At 37.5% G+C, this 20,600-nt stretch overlaps 1 protein-coding gene across 1 annotated transcript in view; it reads right to left on the bottom strand.

The window, feature by feature from the left end:
- Positions 1-3,293, bottom strand: part of LOC124555313 (homeobox protein aristaless-like) — a 128,246-nt gene extending 124,953 nt beyond the window's left edge. The window contains exon 1 of the mRNA XM_047129187.1: positions 2,331-3,293. Coding sequence (XP_046985143.1) covers positions 2,331-2,556 — 226 coding nt within the window. The 5' untranslated portion in view covers positions 2,557-3,293. The remainder of the gene's footprint in view (positions 1-2,330) is intronic.
- Between the last annotated feature and the right edge of the window lie 17,307 nt (positions 3,294-20,600).

Below are 20,600 nucleotides of genomic sequence, written 5' to 3'. Positions count from 1 at the left end.
ATACCAAGACCTTCTTACTGTACATGCTAGTACAGTTAGAATTTTTTATTAATATAAGATATTAGCAGCATTCGATTACAACACTAGAAGAAAAACTTGCAGGTATGAACACTTATAGAATATGTTTAGCTACCAAGACATTCCACATCCCAAAAAGCTGTCCTTTGCATGGGGATCTATGGAGCACCTGCATGTTCCTAACACCAGTTCCTACACATTATGAGTGTTTATCTTGATGAACTTATAGTGTAGGATAATTACATAATGTATAATACAACATCTACTATTACTATCCCCCTTGTTTCAGTTAGTTATCAGTCCAACCTTTGCTCTTTCTCTCTCTTACTTCTTTTTTCCTCTATATAATATTAGTAAGGAAATCATAATAATTAGCTCACCATTTTTTGGTTATACTGCACCAACCAACATTCTTTGCTCATCCTCTCTTTGTGTCTCAAGTAATAACATTTAGATCTTCTAATTTAAATTTCTTCAGATTCAAAATTCTCTTCACAGATTGTATATAGAAATGAAGAGCATGGACAAATGAGAAATTATAGACAAAAATACCTGCTTCATATTAATAAAATTGTATTTCAGGATTTCAAGTTTGAATGAAGATGATTCTTTGCAATACATCTGTTGAGACTGACTTTATAAAATATTGAAATCAGCTGAAAGGACAAGTGGAATATTTCAGTGTAAGACATATTTGGTACGCACAACAACTGAACTCCTGACAGTGGGCCAGCAAAACTTTTTTCTCAAAAGTATATAACGTAAAATGCATATGCACTATTCTCATGCACTTATTTACACTTCTTAACCACTGCTCCTGAATAAATATTGATAATACATTTTACTTGTTGCTAATCTTGCATTTACATTTATATGTATGTAGTGCTGTTTATATTTGCTATCTGTTTTCTAAATTTAAATAATTTGCATTCCTGTACTGTTAATTACAAATTTATTTGCATTTTATGCAGCATTGTGAAGTCTTATAAACACATCAGATATCACAGAAAATTCAACAAAATTCATTATTTATGCTAAGCAGTAAATTCAAGATGTATGTAGAAAATGAAATTTATTAGACGCAGTGATTAAATGAGAATTCGTTTTCTCCTACTATCGATAATTACCAAGATAAGAGTTTCATTTTATAACTGAAAGCACTGAATAAATTCCTTGGAGATGAACTCTCAATTACAACTTTCAAAATAAGAGCAACATACTCCTTTTATAGTTAGAACTGACATACAGGTAACATTTAAAGTTATGAAGATCAGCAGTGTATTTTCAATATTTCTGCATTCCTTTGACAGAGGAAGATTTTAAACAAGGTGAAATAACAATTTCATATGCTAAATAATGCCTACCTGCTTTGAAGAATAGCTTGAGTTTCTTAAGGCCCTCGGTGTACCTAATTACATTACTCAAAATTAAGTTCTACTAACTTTATTTGCATCTAACCAAATAATGTTCAATGGAAGGGAGTGTTTGTTAGCTTATTTAGAAGCAGTGTGCCACATGACAGCAATGTGCAAGCATCTGCAAACTAATTCAAAAATATGTGCTGCTACATACATTACATACAATAAGTAACTGTGAGTATCAAGTGCGTAAGTTAACAATGATGGTAAATTATTTCATAAGACAATACTTCTCCAAATTAACATTTTACTTTCTTTATCCACTCCATGTTTAATAATGCTAATGCAATGAATGCCAGTACTAACATGTAATACAGTGCTGGAGATAAAACTGTTTGCAGAGCCTTATGAAGTGTGAAAAAAGTATAGTGTATGTTAAAATTGGGTTTACAGTTTCTTAAATAAAAGGAAATTAATTAAAATTTTGAAAGACTCAAGGAAATGAGAAACCTTGAACATAATAACTCAATGCAGAGAGATGATTTCTGCACAAACTTTCTCACTGTTTGAAGCTATTTAATAATACTTTTCCAGAAAATTATTACAAATAGTGTCCTGCCCAGAAAGATACGAAGTTAATGTGGCCAAGATGTAAAAATAAAATTTTCATGTACCAGTATTTAATCTGATACAAAATTTTGCAAATGAGCCAAATAGTTTCTGCACTCTCAAATACTGTTTTTCTCTTATGGTCAACACATTCTCAAGTTATTTGTATAAATAAGAGTGCTTTACTTCAATGAGGGAAACTGTTTGGAACAGTTTATATGCTGGCATTGTTAACCCTATCAAATCTTCATATAATTAAGTCAATTTGTACAGTACATTTTACACTTAAATTTCTAATAAATGTGTTTGGATAAAATTCTTGTCAGCATAGTTGTGTCAACTTACTGAGTTTAGGGGTTGATCCAAATGGTGCCATTAAAGCTGAAGATGCTGCTATTGGTCCTGTTGACAATAAACCCACAGTAGTTGAAACAAGTGGATCCCCAGTTACACCAGACAGAGAATTGAGGAGACCACTTATAGAATATCCACAGTTGCTGCTTGATGTTCGTAACGTCTGAAGTTCAGTCATATCTACTAATGGTTTTAATTCCATATCGTCTTGTGACATCACTTGCTATTCTATGTATTTGTACACCATTATATGCATCACAAAATATGTACATATGTTGTTGTTTCTTAAATAGAAAATCATTCTTGTTTATGAATAAATAATCATGTTCAATATATTAAACTTCACTATGTCTGCTTTAAGTTCACTGCCACCACAGATTGAGGAATGTCACATAGTACAGCTGCTGTTATTTCTTACTTGAAGTTAACTGATGTTACAGCCCTCAGACTTTTCTCATGCTTCCAACTGTGTGTTTTTGTTGGAGTGAGAAAATAAGAAAGAGAGGGTAGGGACGGACAGAAAGAAAGAAAAGAGAGTGAGGGAGTTAAAAGGTAGGGGTAAGAAGGAGAGTTTGCAGGGTGGGAAGGGAAGTTAATATTATTGACTACACTGCGCAGACGTGTTGCTTGTCAAACAGAATGGATTTGAAGCCATATGAATGTCTTCCTCCATTTCACATTTGTAAGCCTGACCTTTTCTTTCATATTTTCCCACAGTTAGAAGCACACAGCTACCTGATAAAATATTCCCACCTCGCATTAAAACAGTCAATGAAGCTGAGAGATTTCATAAAAATTAATTCGAGATAAATAGGACACGTGTTGTTCTCTCTGATAATAAAAAATGTCTTATGCACAAAAGATCACCATGAGGAGGATAATTCTGGGATAGCTTTTGATTATCTTAACTCACGACTTTGTTAGTATGATGCCTAAATTTTAATCACAACAAAGAACAAGTTCTGTTCACACAATACAGTACTTTTGAAATATTCTAAAAAATTAAATTTGTGAGAACATAGTTTAAAAAAAATAGCAATATTTACTAATGCTTCATTTACAGTGTTCTACATTAATCCTGAAACAGATATAAAACGCTGTACTGTTATTGCACCTAACACATGAACTGTTTATCACTTAAGTGCACTGATACAATTACTTCAGAACAAATGTAAAAGTTCTACATGCTGCACAAAATGTTTGCAGAACTGCTGTATTAACCTGAATGTGCATGTTCACAGTGCCTCTCTTAATGTTCATTTCAATGGTGGTAAGCACCTGCAGGGCTTCCCCCTTAGCAGACCCTCAACCTTCAAAATTCCTGCCCCCTTCTGAATAGCCAAGCATGGATTGTATGTCATAAGGCTTCCCTGAACTGAGCCTTTATTTGGAGGAGAGCTTTAATTTCTCTTGCTGGTGACTGCGTAACTTTTCTGTTGCATGTGATAAATAATACCTCCAATTCTCATTACCAGTAACAAAACTTACTGCAGTATTAGATATTTTACTCAAATAATTCTTTTATTTTTTTCTGGAAAACCAGTAGAGTGCTAAAGAAATTTTAAATTTTATAACATAATTAGGTACACTGCAGCAATACTTTTCATTTAAAACTGTTCTTAATGACAGTTTCTCACAAAGAATTGTGTTGTTAAAGGATATTTATCTAGCAAGAAAAATTATTAAAAATAAATAACAAACTAGGCTCTGTTCCAGACTGAAACAAATGTGCAGATATTACATAAAACCAGATAAAAATTTTACACACAGTTCATATTGTTTTAAAGAGGCTAAATGATTCCTTATTTCAACATAGAATACAAATTTAAAAATTTCCTGTGTGTAGTGATATTTTAAATATGATGAAGGTAATGGATACAGGATTTTGCATGGCAGACTTTTTAAATCTATTTTCTTTCTGATTTATTTAACCCAATCCAAGGTCTTTGCACTGATTTTGTTTTTAGAAAATATGTAGAATGAATGTTTAAATTAACTTTCTTTAAACTCTCTGTTACAGTCTTATATTTTTTTAAGATACAAAAGTGCATTTTCTCACAAACCAAGTTATAAACATTTGACTTTTATAAGACTTAAAGAACAAAAAGTTGTCACCTGTGCATAGAGGAAATGGAAGACAAAATACACAACCAAAAAATACTGCTGATTTCACATTTATTTATTTACTTAGCATCCTTGTATCTCATCATTATAAAAATGATATAGGATTTGTCATATATTGCCTTACATAGACAATATGACATGAAAAGATTTACAATTATATGTCCATAAATAAAATGTTATTACATATAACATGAAACCATATGAGTAACAACATTCATAATACGCTAAATTAGAATAATAGATTAATACAATTTCATTTTCTATGAGCATTTTGGGTCATTATGATGAAGGAAATAAGCTATTGTACATTGAATGCTGGTGATTTAAGTATTCCTTGACACTATAAAAACTCTTGCTAATTAATATTTTTTTAAGTTCTTTTTTGAATACGAGGAATTTTGGTATACTTTTAATTCCCTTTGGTAGTGCACTAAACAAGATTTTTGGCTGATAAAGAACACCTTTTTGACACATAGCTTTTGTGTGACTTTCTCTATGAAAGTCGTCTCTATTTCTCATTTTGTAGTGATGAACTTGACTGTTTAACAAAGAATGTTCCTGGTGTGCCTTCATAAAACATATACTTTCATAAATATAGATACATGGTAGAGTCATGATTTGTAGTTCCTTGAAGACTTTTTTTACATGATCCTCTGTGTGTCATACCTCTGATTATCTTTATTGTCCTCTTTTGAAGCACAAACAAGTATTTGGCCAAACTGGTATTCCCCCAAAATATGCTACCATATCTTAGTGTGATATATATGAGTGCAAAGTATGAACATAACATTGCATACATAACTTATAAAGTAAAGGAAGCATTAAATCATAAATTTACACTGTCTGCATCCAGAAGCAGTACTACTTAACAGTTACCTTATTTTAATAATGTTACTCAAGCACCAATGTAATAACTGCCATTTTGGTAACATTTATTTCATGAAAGCAAACAAATTATGCTTCATTGTACATTTGTACACTCATTTACATGCTGTTTCTGATTACTAGCTCCTTATTTTAGATGAAATAGTAAGTGGGGTAGTAGTTACAAAACTAGTTACAGTTGATTCTGTTTAAATTGTAATCAATTAGAAGAAGTGGCTAATAAACTATGTCTTGAATTTGTTTTTAACAATATACTTTGAAATTTTATCTTGCTAAAATAAACACATTTAATGAGAATTATGCTTGATGTTTTGTAACCACCTATGCTAAGAACTATGAAGAATAAAATTATTGTCAGTTGACCATTTCACATCTCAGTCTGATTCCTATACAGTTGTTTTGGTTTGTCACTTCCACATAATAAAAACTGATTTCACAAGCCCAAAATTTGAAGCTCTAAATTTTAATGCACTGATGAATTCCTTTAAGAATTAAGCACAAATGAAATTAATATTTTCCACCTTATATTTCAATTATTATATTTCATGTGATAAGCTGACTAACATGAAACAATATTCTAATCATATTTCTATATAATATTGCACTTCTTAATGAACAACAAGAGATAGGGTTTATTCCAATTACTGATTATTGCCAAGCAAATAATCTCTGACATTTACCTTCACCAAAATCTACATTACTTATTTAATTGCCTCTTTAATTCTATATTATCACAAAAAATTCTCAAAACCATTTTGTTGCAACATAATTGTGTGTGAATAGAATTTATATGTTATATCTAATGGCAAACTACAACAGACATTATTAATACAGAATCATATCATTTATTTTTGTAGGATTTGCAATAAGTAAGGAAATATTACAATAGCACACAATGTCCTCTTTAGAGACTGTGAGAAGCAAGATAGAGGAAAGTCAGCTCTATTATCCTCAAAGATTCATGCAGATATAACATCTGAAACAAATATTTCTTACTACTGTCATATTTTCTGCTGTGTAACATCATTAAGAGCTACAGTGACTTTCTCAAACATTACAGTGTAGTTAATTATTAAGATACAAGACTAGGAAGTGCAGCAGATGTGGATCAGATTCACAAAATGTATAAAGGATTTAAGCTTTTGAAATGATGAGCAGCCAAGATATAAATTTCAGATAATTTTTGTATGACTATAAATGGTACATGGGTTGATTCTCTTTAGGCATGTCTATGGTGTATAAAGAAATAATGAGCAAAATTTATTTATTTCATTTTCAGGAGGTGTTCAAGACTCCTACTCCAGTAACGAAATAAAATTCAGCTGCAGCATCAGGAATGACATTTTGCTTCAGAAATCACTTCTATAAATGCTGCAGTGAGTTCACTGCAGCCTCATATGGGAATCATGAACAGCAAGCACTACTGATATTTTATGTAACATGAGGAAATTTTGCTATGTCAAAAAGACATACCAGAATCCTCTCACAAAATTTCAATCACCAACTTTCTCCTCTGAATGTGAAAACATTTTGTTGATGCCACCTACATAGGGAAAAATGATCATCATAATAAAATATGGGAAATCAGAGCTCACACAGAAAGATATAGGTGTTTGTTTTTTCCACGCACTGTTCGAGATTGGAATAATAGAGAATTATTGTTAAGGTGGTTCGGTGAACCCTCTGCCAGGCACTTAAGTGTGATTTGCCGAATATCCAGGTAGATGTAGATGTTGATGTAGATGTATGTACACGTACTGATACATGATACATGTTTCATCAGATATGTACACATAAAAAGCAGATACATTTAGATACCAACATAAATGACAAATAAACACAACATATTGCATATATAACACAAACAACAATATTAATAAATACATGGAGAAATCAAGACAATAAACAAAATATATCACAATATAGTAATATTGTTACACAATAAACAAAATTAATAACTGAGTAGAGGAATCAGGACAATAAATAATATGTGGCACAAAACAGTACCATATCCGTACCAACACACAGCCTCCTAGCTAACTAAAGAAAGTTATCATTACAGCATTACATTAATTTTGCAAATTGATGTCAGTTGTGACCTTTGCTACATTTCTATTTAATTTAAATAACATTTGACTGTATAATAACTTTTTAAAGGAGACATGCTTTAATAGTTCTTTTAAAGCTGTCCATTTCAATTTTTTTTAAATGTCTTGTTCTGGTATCTGATACTATTACAAGTTCTCATATTGTGTTTTATTTATAGGTGCAAACACTTACTGGTTCTTGTGTTTTGTTTGGGTATACAGCTGTCTGTGGCATAGTGCTGTATATTTTTTCTGATTCACACTAATGTTTGAAAAATATATTCACACGAGATAATATAGATCTCTAACTCTTTAAATAATTCAAGGCAATGACCACACATATCCTTTTTCATTATTATCCCAAGAGTGCTCTATAGATCACAAATTTTTTCCTGAGGTCTGTCTCTCTGGGCCCCACAAAATTATACCATATCTAATGACTGAGTGAACACATGCACAATACATTACTTTGAGGCATATGTTACTACATACTGATGCTAGTATCCTTCGGGCACAGCAAGCAGATGCAATTCTTCCTACAATCCTTGTTATATCTTCTCTGCAGTTCAGATGGTTTCTTATATTCACCCAAAAAAAATTATTTTCTATAAAGAGTCAAATTAAGATAAGAAGCAAGATGGAGTTAGAGTAATGCTTAGTTAATACTGAAGAGGCTCCCTATACAGTGATATTTGGGCAGGAAAAGTCCCATATAGTTTCTTCCAGGCGTACTACACAGTACTGAATAAAGTGATGCTCTGAATCCACACTGGAATCAACTGATAAGTTTCATAATACACTCCTATTAACTACACACTCTAGGGTCTACCACATACAGCTCATGAGGATTATGAGGATACTGGAGATTCACTCCCAGCTTTAAGAGAGGAAATATGACAGTTACTTTCCACAGTGAAGGGTAGTATTAAAACAGTTTAGAAGAATTTCCTTGGTTGTAAAACAAAGTTTTGTTTCAAGATGCCCTAATAAATCCTATCTTGTCCTGAGGTGATGCACAAGGCAGTTAATACAGCATAATGTTCACATATAAAACAGCCCATTGTAAATCTTATTTTTTTCAGGGGTTAAAATTTAGTTATTTCTCCCTCACTGCTTGGAACTATGTTGAAAATTCTAAGCTATGGCTTTCAGAGAATGTTATTTTTCCAACATGCTCCTTGGGTTCTGCTGCCCTAATATAGCAAGATGCTTTGTGTACTCTGCTCTAGCCCAGACAGCTATGCTGGCAGGAGCTCAAACTCCTGGCATAGCCATTCAAGCCAGACAGATATCTTGGACAGGCATCAGATGAAGAGCAGTTGACAACATACAGGGGCAGGGGTCTCTTATGAATACAGAAACCAACACTCTTAGAGGTGACAACCTTGATGAAAAACAGGGAAGGACACCTCACAAAATTTGGACCCATAACTTTAGTAAAGGCAACCCTCTAAGGGGTACAACTGCAAAAGAAAAATAGGTGTGCTGGGATACTGAAAGGTGGCAGCCCAACCACCTAGCTATCCTGGCTACAAGCTGGTGTCCTGTAATAGGGGAATTATAATATTATTCAGAATCTCCAGAAACAAGCAAGGTGGACAGATAAATTGAAGATGACCTTGGCATACAACAGGAACAAATGCCATGGAATAGGAAGTGTATATTAATAGGCTATTTGGAATTTCTGCAGTTTTAGAAATAAAGAAGTAGAACTGGAACACAAACTAAATTCACAAAATATTGACATATCACCATAAAAGAAAGCAAAAACAACTCAAGAGGTTCTACCACAATACCCAGGTACAACATTAACTACTGCTGTTACCCTGCATATGGATATGCGCTATAGCAATAGGCTCCTGGAGTGCTAGATTTTAAATAATCGGCAAACACGGTTTGCACGGTCTGGCCACCTACAATGGACCACATGACTTGTGCACACATGGCATCCACCGCACAGTCTACTGGAGCCCTCCCCTTTATAAGCACAGTGCAACAGGCACTCACACTTGTACTGTGTTCATACTTATTGTCAGCAACTGATTGTATCAGTACCTATATTGTGGCTATGTTTGTGGCTATGTTCTAACTGTTGTTTGCTTGTATGTGGAAGAAGAGTAAACTTTCATTCATTGTGGCAATGCTATTGTTTGTCTCTTACAGTATGACACAATTGGCAATGAAAGAGACGCTCACTTCTGCATGCTCTGTCTATTTTGTTGTTCCTTCAGTTCATCTATTGATGGAGGCAGTGCTCCAGTCTCTCCTTGAGCAGTAGCAGGCTCTTACGATCACTATCACAAACTTTCAGGCACAATGACTATGCAGGCTTTCGTGCCATCTGTGTGTCCACTGCCCTTTCAGCAGTGGCCAAAGACTGTGATGCAACACTTCTCCACTTTTGGTGTCACTAATGGATTTGTCCTCAGGTCTACCAGTTGCTGTGCCAGTTAGCCCCACTCCAGGAGCCTGCATCCCTTTCATTTGGGGTAATGTGTAACTTGTAGTCTAATTATCACCGTAAATGCATACATGTTGTTGCAGCACATGTAGAGTTCTATCATTGACCAATCCTACTGGTCTTGGGTGGCCCAATTCCACAGCCTCAGCCACAAATGTTAGTTTGTTACTGATGCTTATTATCATTCGTATGCTGATTCTATGGTCCATGATGCCATCACTTGTTTGACTCCTGACAAAGAGGTGCATCAATGCGCACTACAGTGCGAGACTCCATCTTTGGCTGAAATGCTGAATACTGCTTAATTTTTTGATGTTTCTCATGCTTTTTTGGTTTGAGCTCGGTGTGATATTGTTGCAATAGCTCCCTTTCCTGGTCATTGGGCACCAGTCAGTTCTCTTGGAGCGGACAATGTGGCAGATGTACAAATGTTGCCTCTGGGCTGCACTGGACATCCACGTGCCACATCACGACAAATGCAGCAACAGCAGTGCTCCACACTACCATCTTGCCCATAATGATTTGTGCAAGGTAACAGGTCCGTATGATCCGAGTGCTGGGTGACTTGCAGCAGTTGTAGGAAAAAAGAACATGCGGTGTCTGTGTGTCATTCCCAGCCGCTTCCTGCAGATATGGAATGGATGTTAACTGTGTGCCTCCAGTGCTTATGAATCATAACAAACTGTTTATTGAAGTGTGAGGGATGGACAAAATGTTCTGACTACAAGTGGACATGGGTGCATCCATGACTTTCCTGAAATCACAAACTTATGTGGATTTAGAATCTCCAGCATTGTTTCCACTTACTCAATGTTTGGTTATTTACCAAAAGCAGCATATTCCAATTTTGGGGCAATTTATGGCTTTCACTATGTATAAATTTGTGGTTTATTCCTTGACTATCCCGGTAGTGGATAATGCTGGTCCCACAAATTAGTTCAGACTGGATGCTTTCAATGCTTTTGGTTTTTCCATTTTGGATGTGATGCACCTCATTTGCAACCAAGTCCCTTACTGGCAGTTACATTCTATATGTTCTGAGCTCTCATATCTTTTCTTAGGTGGGCTAGGTTGTGCCACTAATTTTGCATCTCACATTACCCTGAAACCTAGAGCATAGCCATGCTTTTTCCGTGTGTGCTCTATTCCAGTGGCTTTGCGTAATAAAAGTGAAATCAGAACTGGACAGGCTGACGTTGGTCACAGTCATATGGCCTCTTACATCAAGCGAGTAGTCTACCCCCTCTGAGAGTGTTGAAAAGCAACTGGTCAGCTTCACCTCTGCAGTGACTTTATAAAGTTTCAATTAATGCACAATCAATCATTGATACTGTCTGCACGAGCTATTGGCTAAACTTGCAGGGGACCAGTTTTTTTCCAAAACAGATTTATCTGAAACCTATTTACAGGTTCCATTGGATGAAGATTCTAAATGGCTTCTTGTGATTAATATGCCCTTCAGGATGTATCAATATCAACGCCTTTCGTTCGGTGTGGCTAGTGCCCCAGCAATTTTTCAGTGTTTTTTTAACAACTGAAAATGTCCGTTCCAGGGTGCATCTTGATGACACAGTTGAGATGGGTGCATCTACAGAATAGAATTTATGTAACTTATGTGCCTTGTTCACAGTCCTACATACTGCAAGGACACTTGGCCAAGCAACAATTGTATGAGCCATCCGTTGTGTATTTGAGGTCCGAGGTTTCTTGGGATGGTCATAATACTTTATGTCATCAGTCACCATGGTCACAGCTCTGCCTCACCTTACAAATGTCAAAGAACTCCATGCATTTTTTGGTAAAATTGCTGATTATCACAAATTTATTCCAGGTGTAGCCATGTTGGCCCATCTCCTCCAGGAGTTGCTTCACAACAATGCTCCTCTTCAGTAGACACCAGCCTGTGAGCGCATGTTCACACTTTTGAAATCTAAATTACATTCTACTCCTTCTTTGGCTACTTTCCATCCTGGCCACCATCTGGTTTTAGTATGGACACCTCTCAGTATGGACTTGGTGCTGTTGTCTCACAATGATATGAGGACGGTTCCAAATGTATGATAGGAAAAGGAACCGCTTGCTATCATCTACACTCTCAAAAGTTTCATGTGTTCTTGTATAGGTATAAGGTTCACCTCATTACTGCCCTCGGTTTTGTTGTTCGATCCTTCTGCTTCGTTGTCTGACACAAAGCAGCGCATTGTCTGCCGAGCCTTGCTTCTGTCTCATTAAAACTATGAAATACATTTCCAGCCTGCCGCACAACACGCCAACACCAATACACTGCCCCAGCTTCCAACAGGGCTGGATCCCACTATTAACCAGAATGAACTCCTCCGTTTTCCCTTAGATGTTGAGGCACAGCATACAGTGAAAAGGTGTCCTATTACAGCTTCTGGATTGCAGCTGCTGTCACTGCCAATCCAGTTTTGCATCAGACTGTTGACCTTGCTTGGCAGGTGTCACCTAGGGTCGTGATCCTGGTTGCCCTACAGCAGGATGTGCATCAGCTGCAACATCAGGGACATTTGGGGATCTCACATACCAACTTACTTGCCTGACAGCACGTGTTCTGACCTAGTGTTGATGGCCACGGCCTGCTCTCATTGTGTTACCCAACAGGCAGTACCACGACTGACGCTCACTCTGTGGCCCGTACAGCAGCATCTGGGGGAACATGTCCATGTTGTTTTCATGGGACCCTTCCTAAACTCTTCCTTGTTGTTGAAGCTTTCTCTAAATTCCCATACATTATCTGCTGTCCTTCAGCTGCAGCTATGATTCAGCTCTCTCCAATTTTTTTTTTTTCTATTGAGGGATTCCTTTATATGCTTGGCACGGATAACAGGCCACAGTTTGTGCCCCATACCTTAATCCTCCTTTTCACTCACAATCTAACAGTGAAGCAGAATGTCTCGTCGACACATTCAATGTTCAAATGAAGAAGTACATTGTGGACTCTTCCGTGGATGCTGTCTCGACACACTTCACGAGTTCCTACAGGTTTATGCTGGAGTCTGGCCAAAATTCTCCTTGGTCACTAGCTACGGTCCCTCCTGCATCTGCTCGTGCCGCCCCACCGACATCAGACGGCATTGCTCTCATTGCGATTCACTCCTTGCTCCGCATTCTGGGCTTTGGGGTTCAGCCATTGACCAAGGTGGATTTTGGCATGGTACACAGCTGCTGGCACAGACACGTCTGTATGGTGTGCACCAGTGATGGGCTGGTGATACAGCACCATGACCAGCTACATCCTTGTGCCACAGAGAGGGATGTGGGTCTATCTCCACAGTCTCCCCCCTCAGCACCTGTCCTGGCCTTGTGGGGTATTTCTGCTGCAGGAGCAGCTACAGCCTCTCATCCAGGGTCCAGCCCCCTGGTGCCTGCTGCCAAGCTTTCCGTGGTACTTTGCTGCCAGTGGTGTTTCTGCTGCTGGCTGGGCCAGCATATTCTGGCTTTTTTCCACGAGCATCTGTGGTGCCCCTGACTGACTTGCCGGTGCTTTCACTGTTGGTGCAGTTCCAGGAACCAGACGTTGAGAAGGTACCAGCACCATTATCACTGGTCCTGTCTTACAGTACTTTGTAGAGGAGCAGCCACTGTGCATGTCCATAGCCACACCACTTCTTCCACTAGTCACCAGTTGCAGCCTGGAATCTCCTCATCACCTGCAGTGTCCACCACAGACGTCACGGGCATTTCAACAGTCACCCTGACACCCATATTGTCGGATCACCCTTTCCTCGAGGGGGGAGGCTTCCTATAAACCTGTATGTAATACTTGGCTATGCACCACAGAACCAGGTCACTGGTGCACAACACTTCAAATATTCTGCCAATAGCATCTGCGTGGGCCGGCCGCAAGAGGCCAGCTGTGGTGGACCGCATGACTTGTGCGCACATGGAACGGTACCAGCTACGTCATCTACACAAAGTCTTTCTTTTTTTAAGGGCAGTGCAGCAGACACTTGCTCCCATATTGTGTTCATACTTATTATCAGCAACTGCTTATATCAGTACCTGGCTGTTTTCTATGTTTGTGTTCATGTTCTCAACTATTGTTCACATGTATTTGAAAGAAGAATAAACTTTGCTTCATTGTGGCTGTGCTGTTGTTTGTGCAGTGGGGACCCTCAAAATGAAAGAGCCTTTGCTGTTATTGCTATTCTGTGGAAGAAGACTTTAATGAACAAAATATACTACTCCACCTTCATTAATGAATGGACTAGTGTGATCAGAATAAAGATACCAAGAGGTTATCTATCATTAATTGGAGTATATGCCCTATGAGAGGGATGCGGTGATGACTCTAAAGAATTCTCTGACATTTTGAAAAGAACCCTACAGGGTAAATAGGTAGATAAACCAAAATGTTTTTCTGATAACAGTAAGAGATATAAATGCAAAGGTGGACAGAGTCCCCCATGACAAACATTATTGATTTCAGAGGGGGGGAGGGGGAGGGGGTGAAACAAACAATAATTGGCACTGACTGAAGGTGTTCTCATTATTTAATGAGTTAACAACTAAAAAAAAAAAATTCAGGCATAAACAGATCCACAAATACACCTGCTCAGTAGAGGTTGTGCTACAATTATAGACTAGGCCTTTAGTGCAAGACACAAGGCTATTCACAGGTCCAGATGTCTCTCCAGACCATATTTATATTATTTATTTTATTTACACGTCAAGTTCCATGGGACCAAATTAAGGAGCAAATCTCCAAGGTCATGGAATCTATCAATACATGAAATTACAACATAAAAGTAATAACAGATTAAAATAAATGTTTATGAACCCAAAAAAAGTCAGTCAGCAAGTTTAAGTAAACACAATCAACAATACAATAAGAAACAGCTTAATTTTTCAAGGAACTCCTTGACAGAATAGAAGCAGTGGCTCATGAGGAAACTCTTCGGTTTTGATTTGAAAGAGCATGGGTTAATGCTAACATTTTTGAATTCTTGTGGTAGCTTATTGAAAATGGATGCAGCAGTATACTGCACACCTTTCTGCACAGCAGTTAAGTAAGTCCGATCCAAATGCAGGTTTGATTTCTGTCGAGTAATAATCAAGTGAAAGCAGCTTTTTCTTGGGAATAAGCTAATACTGTTAACAAGAAATGACAGTAAGGAACGTATATATTGAAAGGCCAATGTCAAACTACCCAGACTCGTGAAGAGGGGTTGACAAGAGGCTCGTGAACTTACACCACTTATTCCCTGAACCGCACGTTTCTGAGCCAAAAATATACTTTTAGAATGGGAAAAGGCGCCCCGAAATATAAGTAGACTAATTTTTGTATCAAACAATCACTCACTTCAGATACCATTCGAATAGTCAAAATGGCAGTATTAAGCCTTTGAACAAGATCCTGAACATGGGCTTTCCATGACAGCTTACTATCTATCTGAACACCTAGAAATTTGAACTTTTCAGTTTCACTAATTATATGCCCGTTCTGTGAAATTAAAACATCAGGTTTAGTTGTATTGTGTATTAGAAACTGCAAAAACTAAGTCTTACTGTGATTTGGGGTTAGTTTATTTTCTACAAGCCATGAACTTATGTCATGTACTGCACTATTTGAAACTGAGCCAATGTTGACACAACATCCTTTGCTGCCAAGCAAGTGTCATTAGCAAACAGAAATATTTTACAGTTGACCATAATACTAGAGGGCATATCATTTATATAAATAAGGAACAGGAGTGGCCCCAACACTGATCCCTGGGGTACCCTCCACTTGACAGTACCGCACTCAGACCCCACATCACAGGCATTATCAACATAACGAATAATGACTATTGCTGCATGTTTCTAAAGTAAGAGGTGAACCAATTGTGAGCTACTTCCCGTATTCCTTAATGGTCCAACTTCTGGAGCAATATTTTGTGATCAACACAATCAAATGCCTTAGTTAAATAAAAAAATATGCAAAGCGTTCTAAACCTTTTGTTTAGCCTATCCAGTAACTCACAGACAAAAGAGAATATATCATTTTCAGTAGTTAAACGACTTCTAAAGCCGAACTGTACATTTGATACCAAATCATGTGATATAAAATGATCAATTACCCTTACATACACAGCCGTTTCAATAACTTTTGCAAACACTGATGGCATAGAAATAGGTCTAAAACTGAAACTTCCTGGCAGGTTAAAACTTTGTGCCGGACCGAGACTCGAACTTGGGACCTTTGCCTTTCGCGGGCAAGTGCTCTACCAACTGAGCTACCCAAGCACGACCCACGCCCCATCCTCACAGTTTCACTTCTACCAGTATTTCGTCTCCTTCTTTCCAAACTTTACAGAAGCTCTCTTGCAAACCTTGCAGAACTAGCACTCCTGAAAGAAAGGATATTGCGGAAACATGGCTTAGCCACAGTCTTGGGGATGTTTCTAGAATGAGATTTTCACTCTCCTGTGGAGTGTGCGCTGATATGAAACTTCCCGGCAGATTAAAACTGGAAGGAAGGATACAAGATACTGGCAGAAGTGAAGCTGTGAGGACGGGGTGTGAGTTGTGCTTGGGTAGCTCAGTTGATAGATCACTTGCCCGCAAAGGTCACAAGTTCGGGTCTCGGTCCGGCACACAGTTTTAATCTGCCAGGAAGTTTCATATCAGTGCACACTCCGCTGCAGAGTGAAAATCTCATTCAGGTATAAATTATCTACATTATCCCTTTCTCCCTTTTTATAAAGCTTCTTTACTACTGAGTACTTTAATCACTCAGGAAACTGACCATTCCTAAGGAAGACTTACAAATATGGCTAAATACAGGGCTAACATGTGCAGCACAGTACTTTAATATTCTGCTAGACACCTCATCATAACCATGAGAGTCCTTAGTCTTCAGTGATTTAATTATTGACTCAATCACCCTCTTGTCTGTATCACAGAGGAGTATTTCAGACATCAATCTCGGAAAGGCATTTGCCAAGAAAGTTATATGATTCCCTATAGGAACTAAATTTCTATTTAATTCACCAGCAATGCTCAGAAAATGATTGTTAAATACTGGCATATAACTGATTTATCAGCAACAGAAATATTTTTACTGCAAACTGACTTTGTATTGCTTACCCTGTGCTGCTGACCAGACACTTCCTTCACAACTGACCATATGGTTGTAATTTTATCCTGTGAATTAGCTATTTTATTAGCATATCACATACTCTTTGTCTTCCTAATAGCATTTTTAAGCACCTTTCAATACTGTTTGTAATGGGCTACTGTAGCTTGAATGTGACTACTTCTAACATTTTGATATAATTCCCACTTTGTTCTACAAGATATCCTTATCCCACTAGTCAGCCACTCAGGCTGCCTATTACTGCTAGTGCCCCATTTAGAAAGTTCTAATGGAAAGCAACTCTCAAAGAGCATGAGAAATGTGTTGAGGAAAGCATTACATTTATCATTTATGTTATCGGCACTATAAACATCCTGCTACTCGTGTTCCTTGACAAGGTTTAAAAAACTCTCTATTGCTGTTGGATTAACTTTCCAACATAGTTTGTAATTAAATATGAAATTTGTTTGAGTAAAAAAGCTTTTTAGTGTTAAAATTTGTGCATCATGGTCTGAAAGGCCATTCACGCTTTTCCTAACAGAATGCCCATCTAGTAATGAAGAATGAATAAAAATATAGCCTATGGCTGTGCTACTGTTCCCCTGCACCCTAGTTGGAAAAAACACAGTCTGCATCAGATCATATGAATTTAGGAGATCTACCAACATTCTTTTTCTCGCACAATCTTATACAAAATTAATATTGAAGTCACCACATATAACTAATTTCTGGTACATCCTATAAAGTGAATCAAGAACTCTCTGTGCCTTAAGCAGAAATGCTCTAAATTCAGAGTTAGGGACCTATAAATAACAACAATTAGAAGTTTAGTTTCACTAAATTCAATTACCCCTGCACAACATTCAAATATCTGTTCAGTGCAGTGTCATAATATGTCTATGGACTCAAATCGAATACTGTTCTTTACATACAGAGTCACTCCCCCAGCCCGCAAGGAACTCCTTGAAAAACAGCCAGCTAATGTGTATCCTGGTAAAGGAAGCCTCTGACTTGTCAAATTATTTAAGTGGTGCACTGATATATCAATAATTTCAGAGTCAACATCTATAAGAAGTTCACTAACTTTATCTCTAATACCTGTTATATTTTGATGAAATATACAAATTTCTTCTCTACTTGGAAACATTACATCCTCGGAAGGTGAAGCCTTAGTAAGAAAGGACCTCCTTTAAGCAGGTATACTTATCAGCGGACTTCAATCTAAAACAAGGTGCAGCTCTAACACCAACTACTACAGGAATTTTTCCATGAGTGACTGCAACACCCACTACACTGTCACCTATAAGCTTAACCAGCCTCCCCTTCCCATACCTATTGAGGTGCAGGCCATACCTAGTGAAACCTGATCTACTGATAGACCCAACTGGCACCACTGAGATGTGACCCATTTCCTCTGCCACCAGCGCCCTCACAAGCCCCATGTTATCGCACCTAACAGCCACATTAAGACGAGTCCGATCATGACACTGAAACAGTTGCACGAAATGCACATTAGTGCCACCAGTTTGATTAGCTAACTTTACCAGGTCACCACCAACATCATATTCCCCATCCCTATGAAGACTGTTCCCTGCTCCACCCACTATCACTACCTTATCCTCCTCCATAAAATTCCTACATAACTCCCACATGCTGTCAGTCACTTAAGCCAACCCTGCAGTAGGCTTCACAACATTGGTGACCTGGTACTCAATCCCCAACACTTTCTGTAAATGCTGGCCCACACCTCTACCATGAGAACTACCTAACAGCAGAACCTTCTTCTTTCTGTTAGACTTTGCAACTAACCTAGGCCTCCTGATTGCTGAAGACTGCTGCATGTTCCCTACATCTACAGCTAAATGAGGTTCCTCTCCACTCAACTCTGACAGTTGGTCAAATCTATTGCATATACGCAAAGTAAAACTGTCTGAATATCTCCTTTTCCTAGCTGCCTTCTTGTCAACTGCCAGTTCCAATTCCGCACCACCCTTGACACTCTTCAACCTATCTAGTTCCTCCTCCGCGCATTGTAACTGCACCTGAAGGGCACAGAGCTTATGCTCCTGCTCCTCTATCAACTTATTTCTGCAAGAGATTCTGCATTCCCAGGAGAGGATCTCACTAGAATGCCCACTGGCTTCCCCCAAATGAAAATACTTTGAACAAATCCCACACCATAACCCACTACTACAAACCTACAACAGAGCCCACACTTCTCACTCATGGTAAAATTTTACAGTTACTGAAAAAAACTATATGTCTACATTACCAGTGTTCAGTTACACCAGTAGAACTATTTATAGAACTAACAATAGCAGACTTGAAATTCTCTGTCTTCTAAGAAAGCAACTACTTGTATTAATACTACTATACCACACCTAATACCAATACCAACAAAACTTCACAAAATTATTAGCTAAAGCCAAAAATTCAAATGGCCACTGGAACACTAAACGAAGTTAAAACACTGAATGAAAATTTTACTGAAATATTTCACTAGAAACAATAAGAAACATCAGTTGAAAACTAAAGCACGAAATATACTAAACGACTTCAACGCACAGAAAACTCTAAAAAACACAGTGAGTGAACGTTTCCAACAGTTTATTAAACCATTATTTTGCCACAATCGGCATGAAACACCACTGAAAACTATTATCTTGTTAGTCTCAAAACTAAAACAACTAAAAAAGATGGAAGGTAACTTCTAAACACAAACAAAACAATGCTCATACAACATGAAGAACATTCATTTCAAGATGAGAGCATCCAGTTACTATATCAGAAAAGTATATTGAATTTAAAAGTGGATAACATCAACCAGGAATGGAATAATATAACAGAAGCACTAAGTAAAGCAGCAACGTAAGCACTTGGTGCAAGAAATAAAAGCCGGCCGGGGTGGCCGAGCGGTTCAAGGCGCTACGGTCGCAGGTTTGAATCCTGCCTCAAGCATGGATGTTTGTGATGTCCTTAGGTTAGTTAGGTTTAAGTAGTTCTAAGTTCCTTTTTTAATGAGTCTACGGTACAGGAACGATGAAACACAAAGTATAAATGAAAATAAGAAACATGCCTACTTAAAAACTTTAAATTCTCTGGATGATCAAGATTTGAGACTAGATTATAAAAGAAAATCAGCTCTAGTGAAAATGGGAGTGAGGCAAGTTAGAAACCATAGCTAGGAAAAATTTGTTACAGGTATTGAACGTGATGTAAGAGTGAGACAAGACAAAGCACACAAAATAATGAACCATTTAAACAAAGAAGATAAGAGCAATCTAGAAATGAACACAATATCTGGAACTACTTGGTTAAAATACTACAGAACACTCTGGGCAGATGTGCAAGATACTCATATGGTTCTGGCTGATGCAGACAGGACTTAATAACACCGGAGGAACTACAAGATAACTCCAGGATGTGATAAAACCAATATAGAACAGAAAAATATGCACCAAATACAAAGAAGGGAAAGCAGAAAGGTGGAAGGAGTATATAGAGGGTCTATACAAGGGCGATGTTCTTGAGCACAATATTATGGAAATGGAAGAGGATGTAGATGAAGATGAAATGGGAGATATGATACTGCGTGAAGAGTTTGACAGAGCACTGAAAGACCTAAG

This window comes from Schistocerca americana, chromosome X (genome assembly GCF_021461395.2).
Source record: "Schistocerca americana isolate TAMUIC-IGC-003095 chromosome X, iqSchAmer2.1, whole genome shotgun sequence".
Taxonomy (NCBI): Eukaryota; Metazoa; Arthropoda; class Insecta; order Orthoptera; family Acrididae; genus Schistocerca; species Schistocerca americana.
This window is presented reverse-complemented; position numbering and strand designations above follow the sequence as displayed.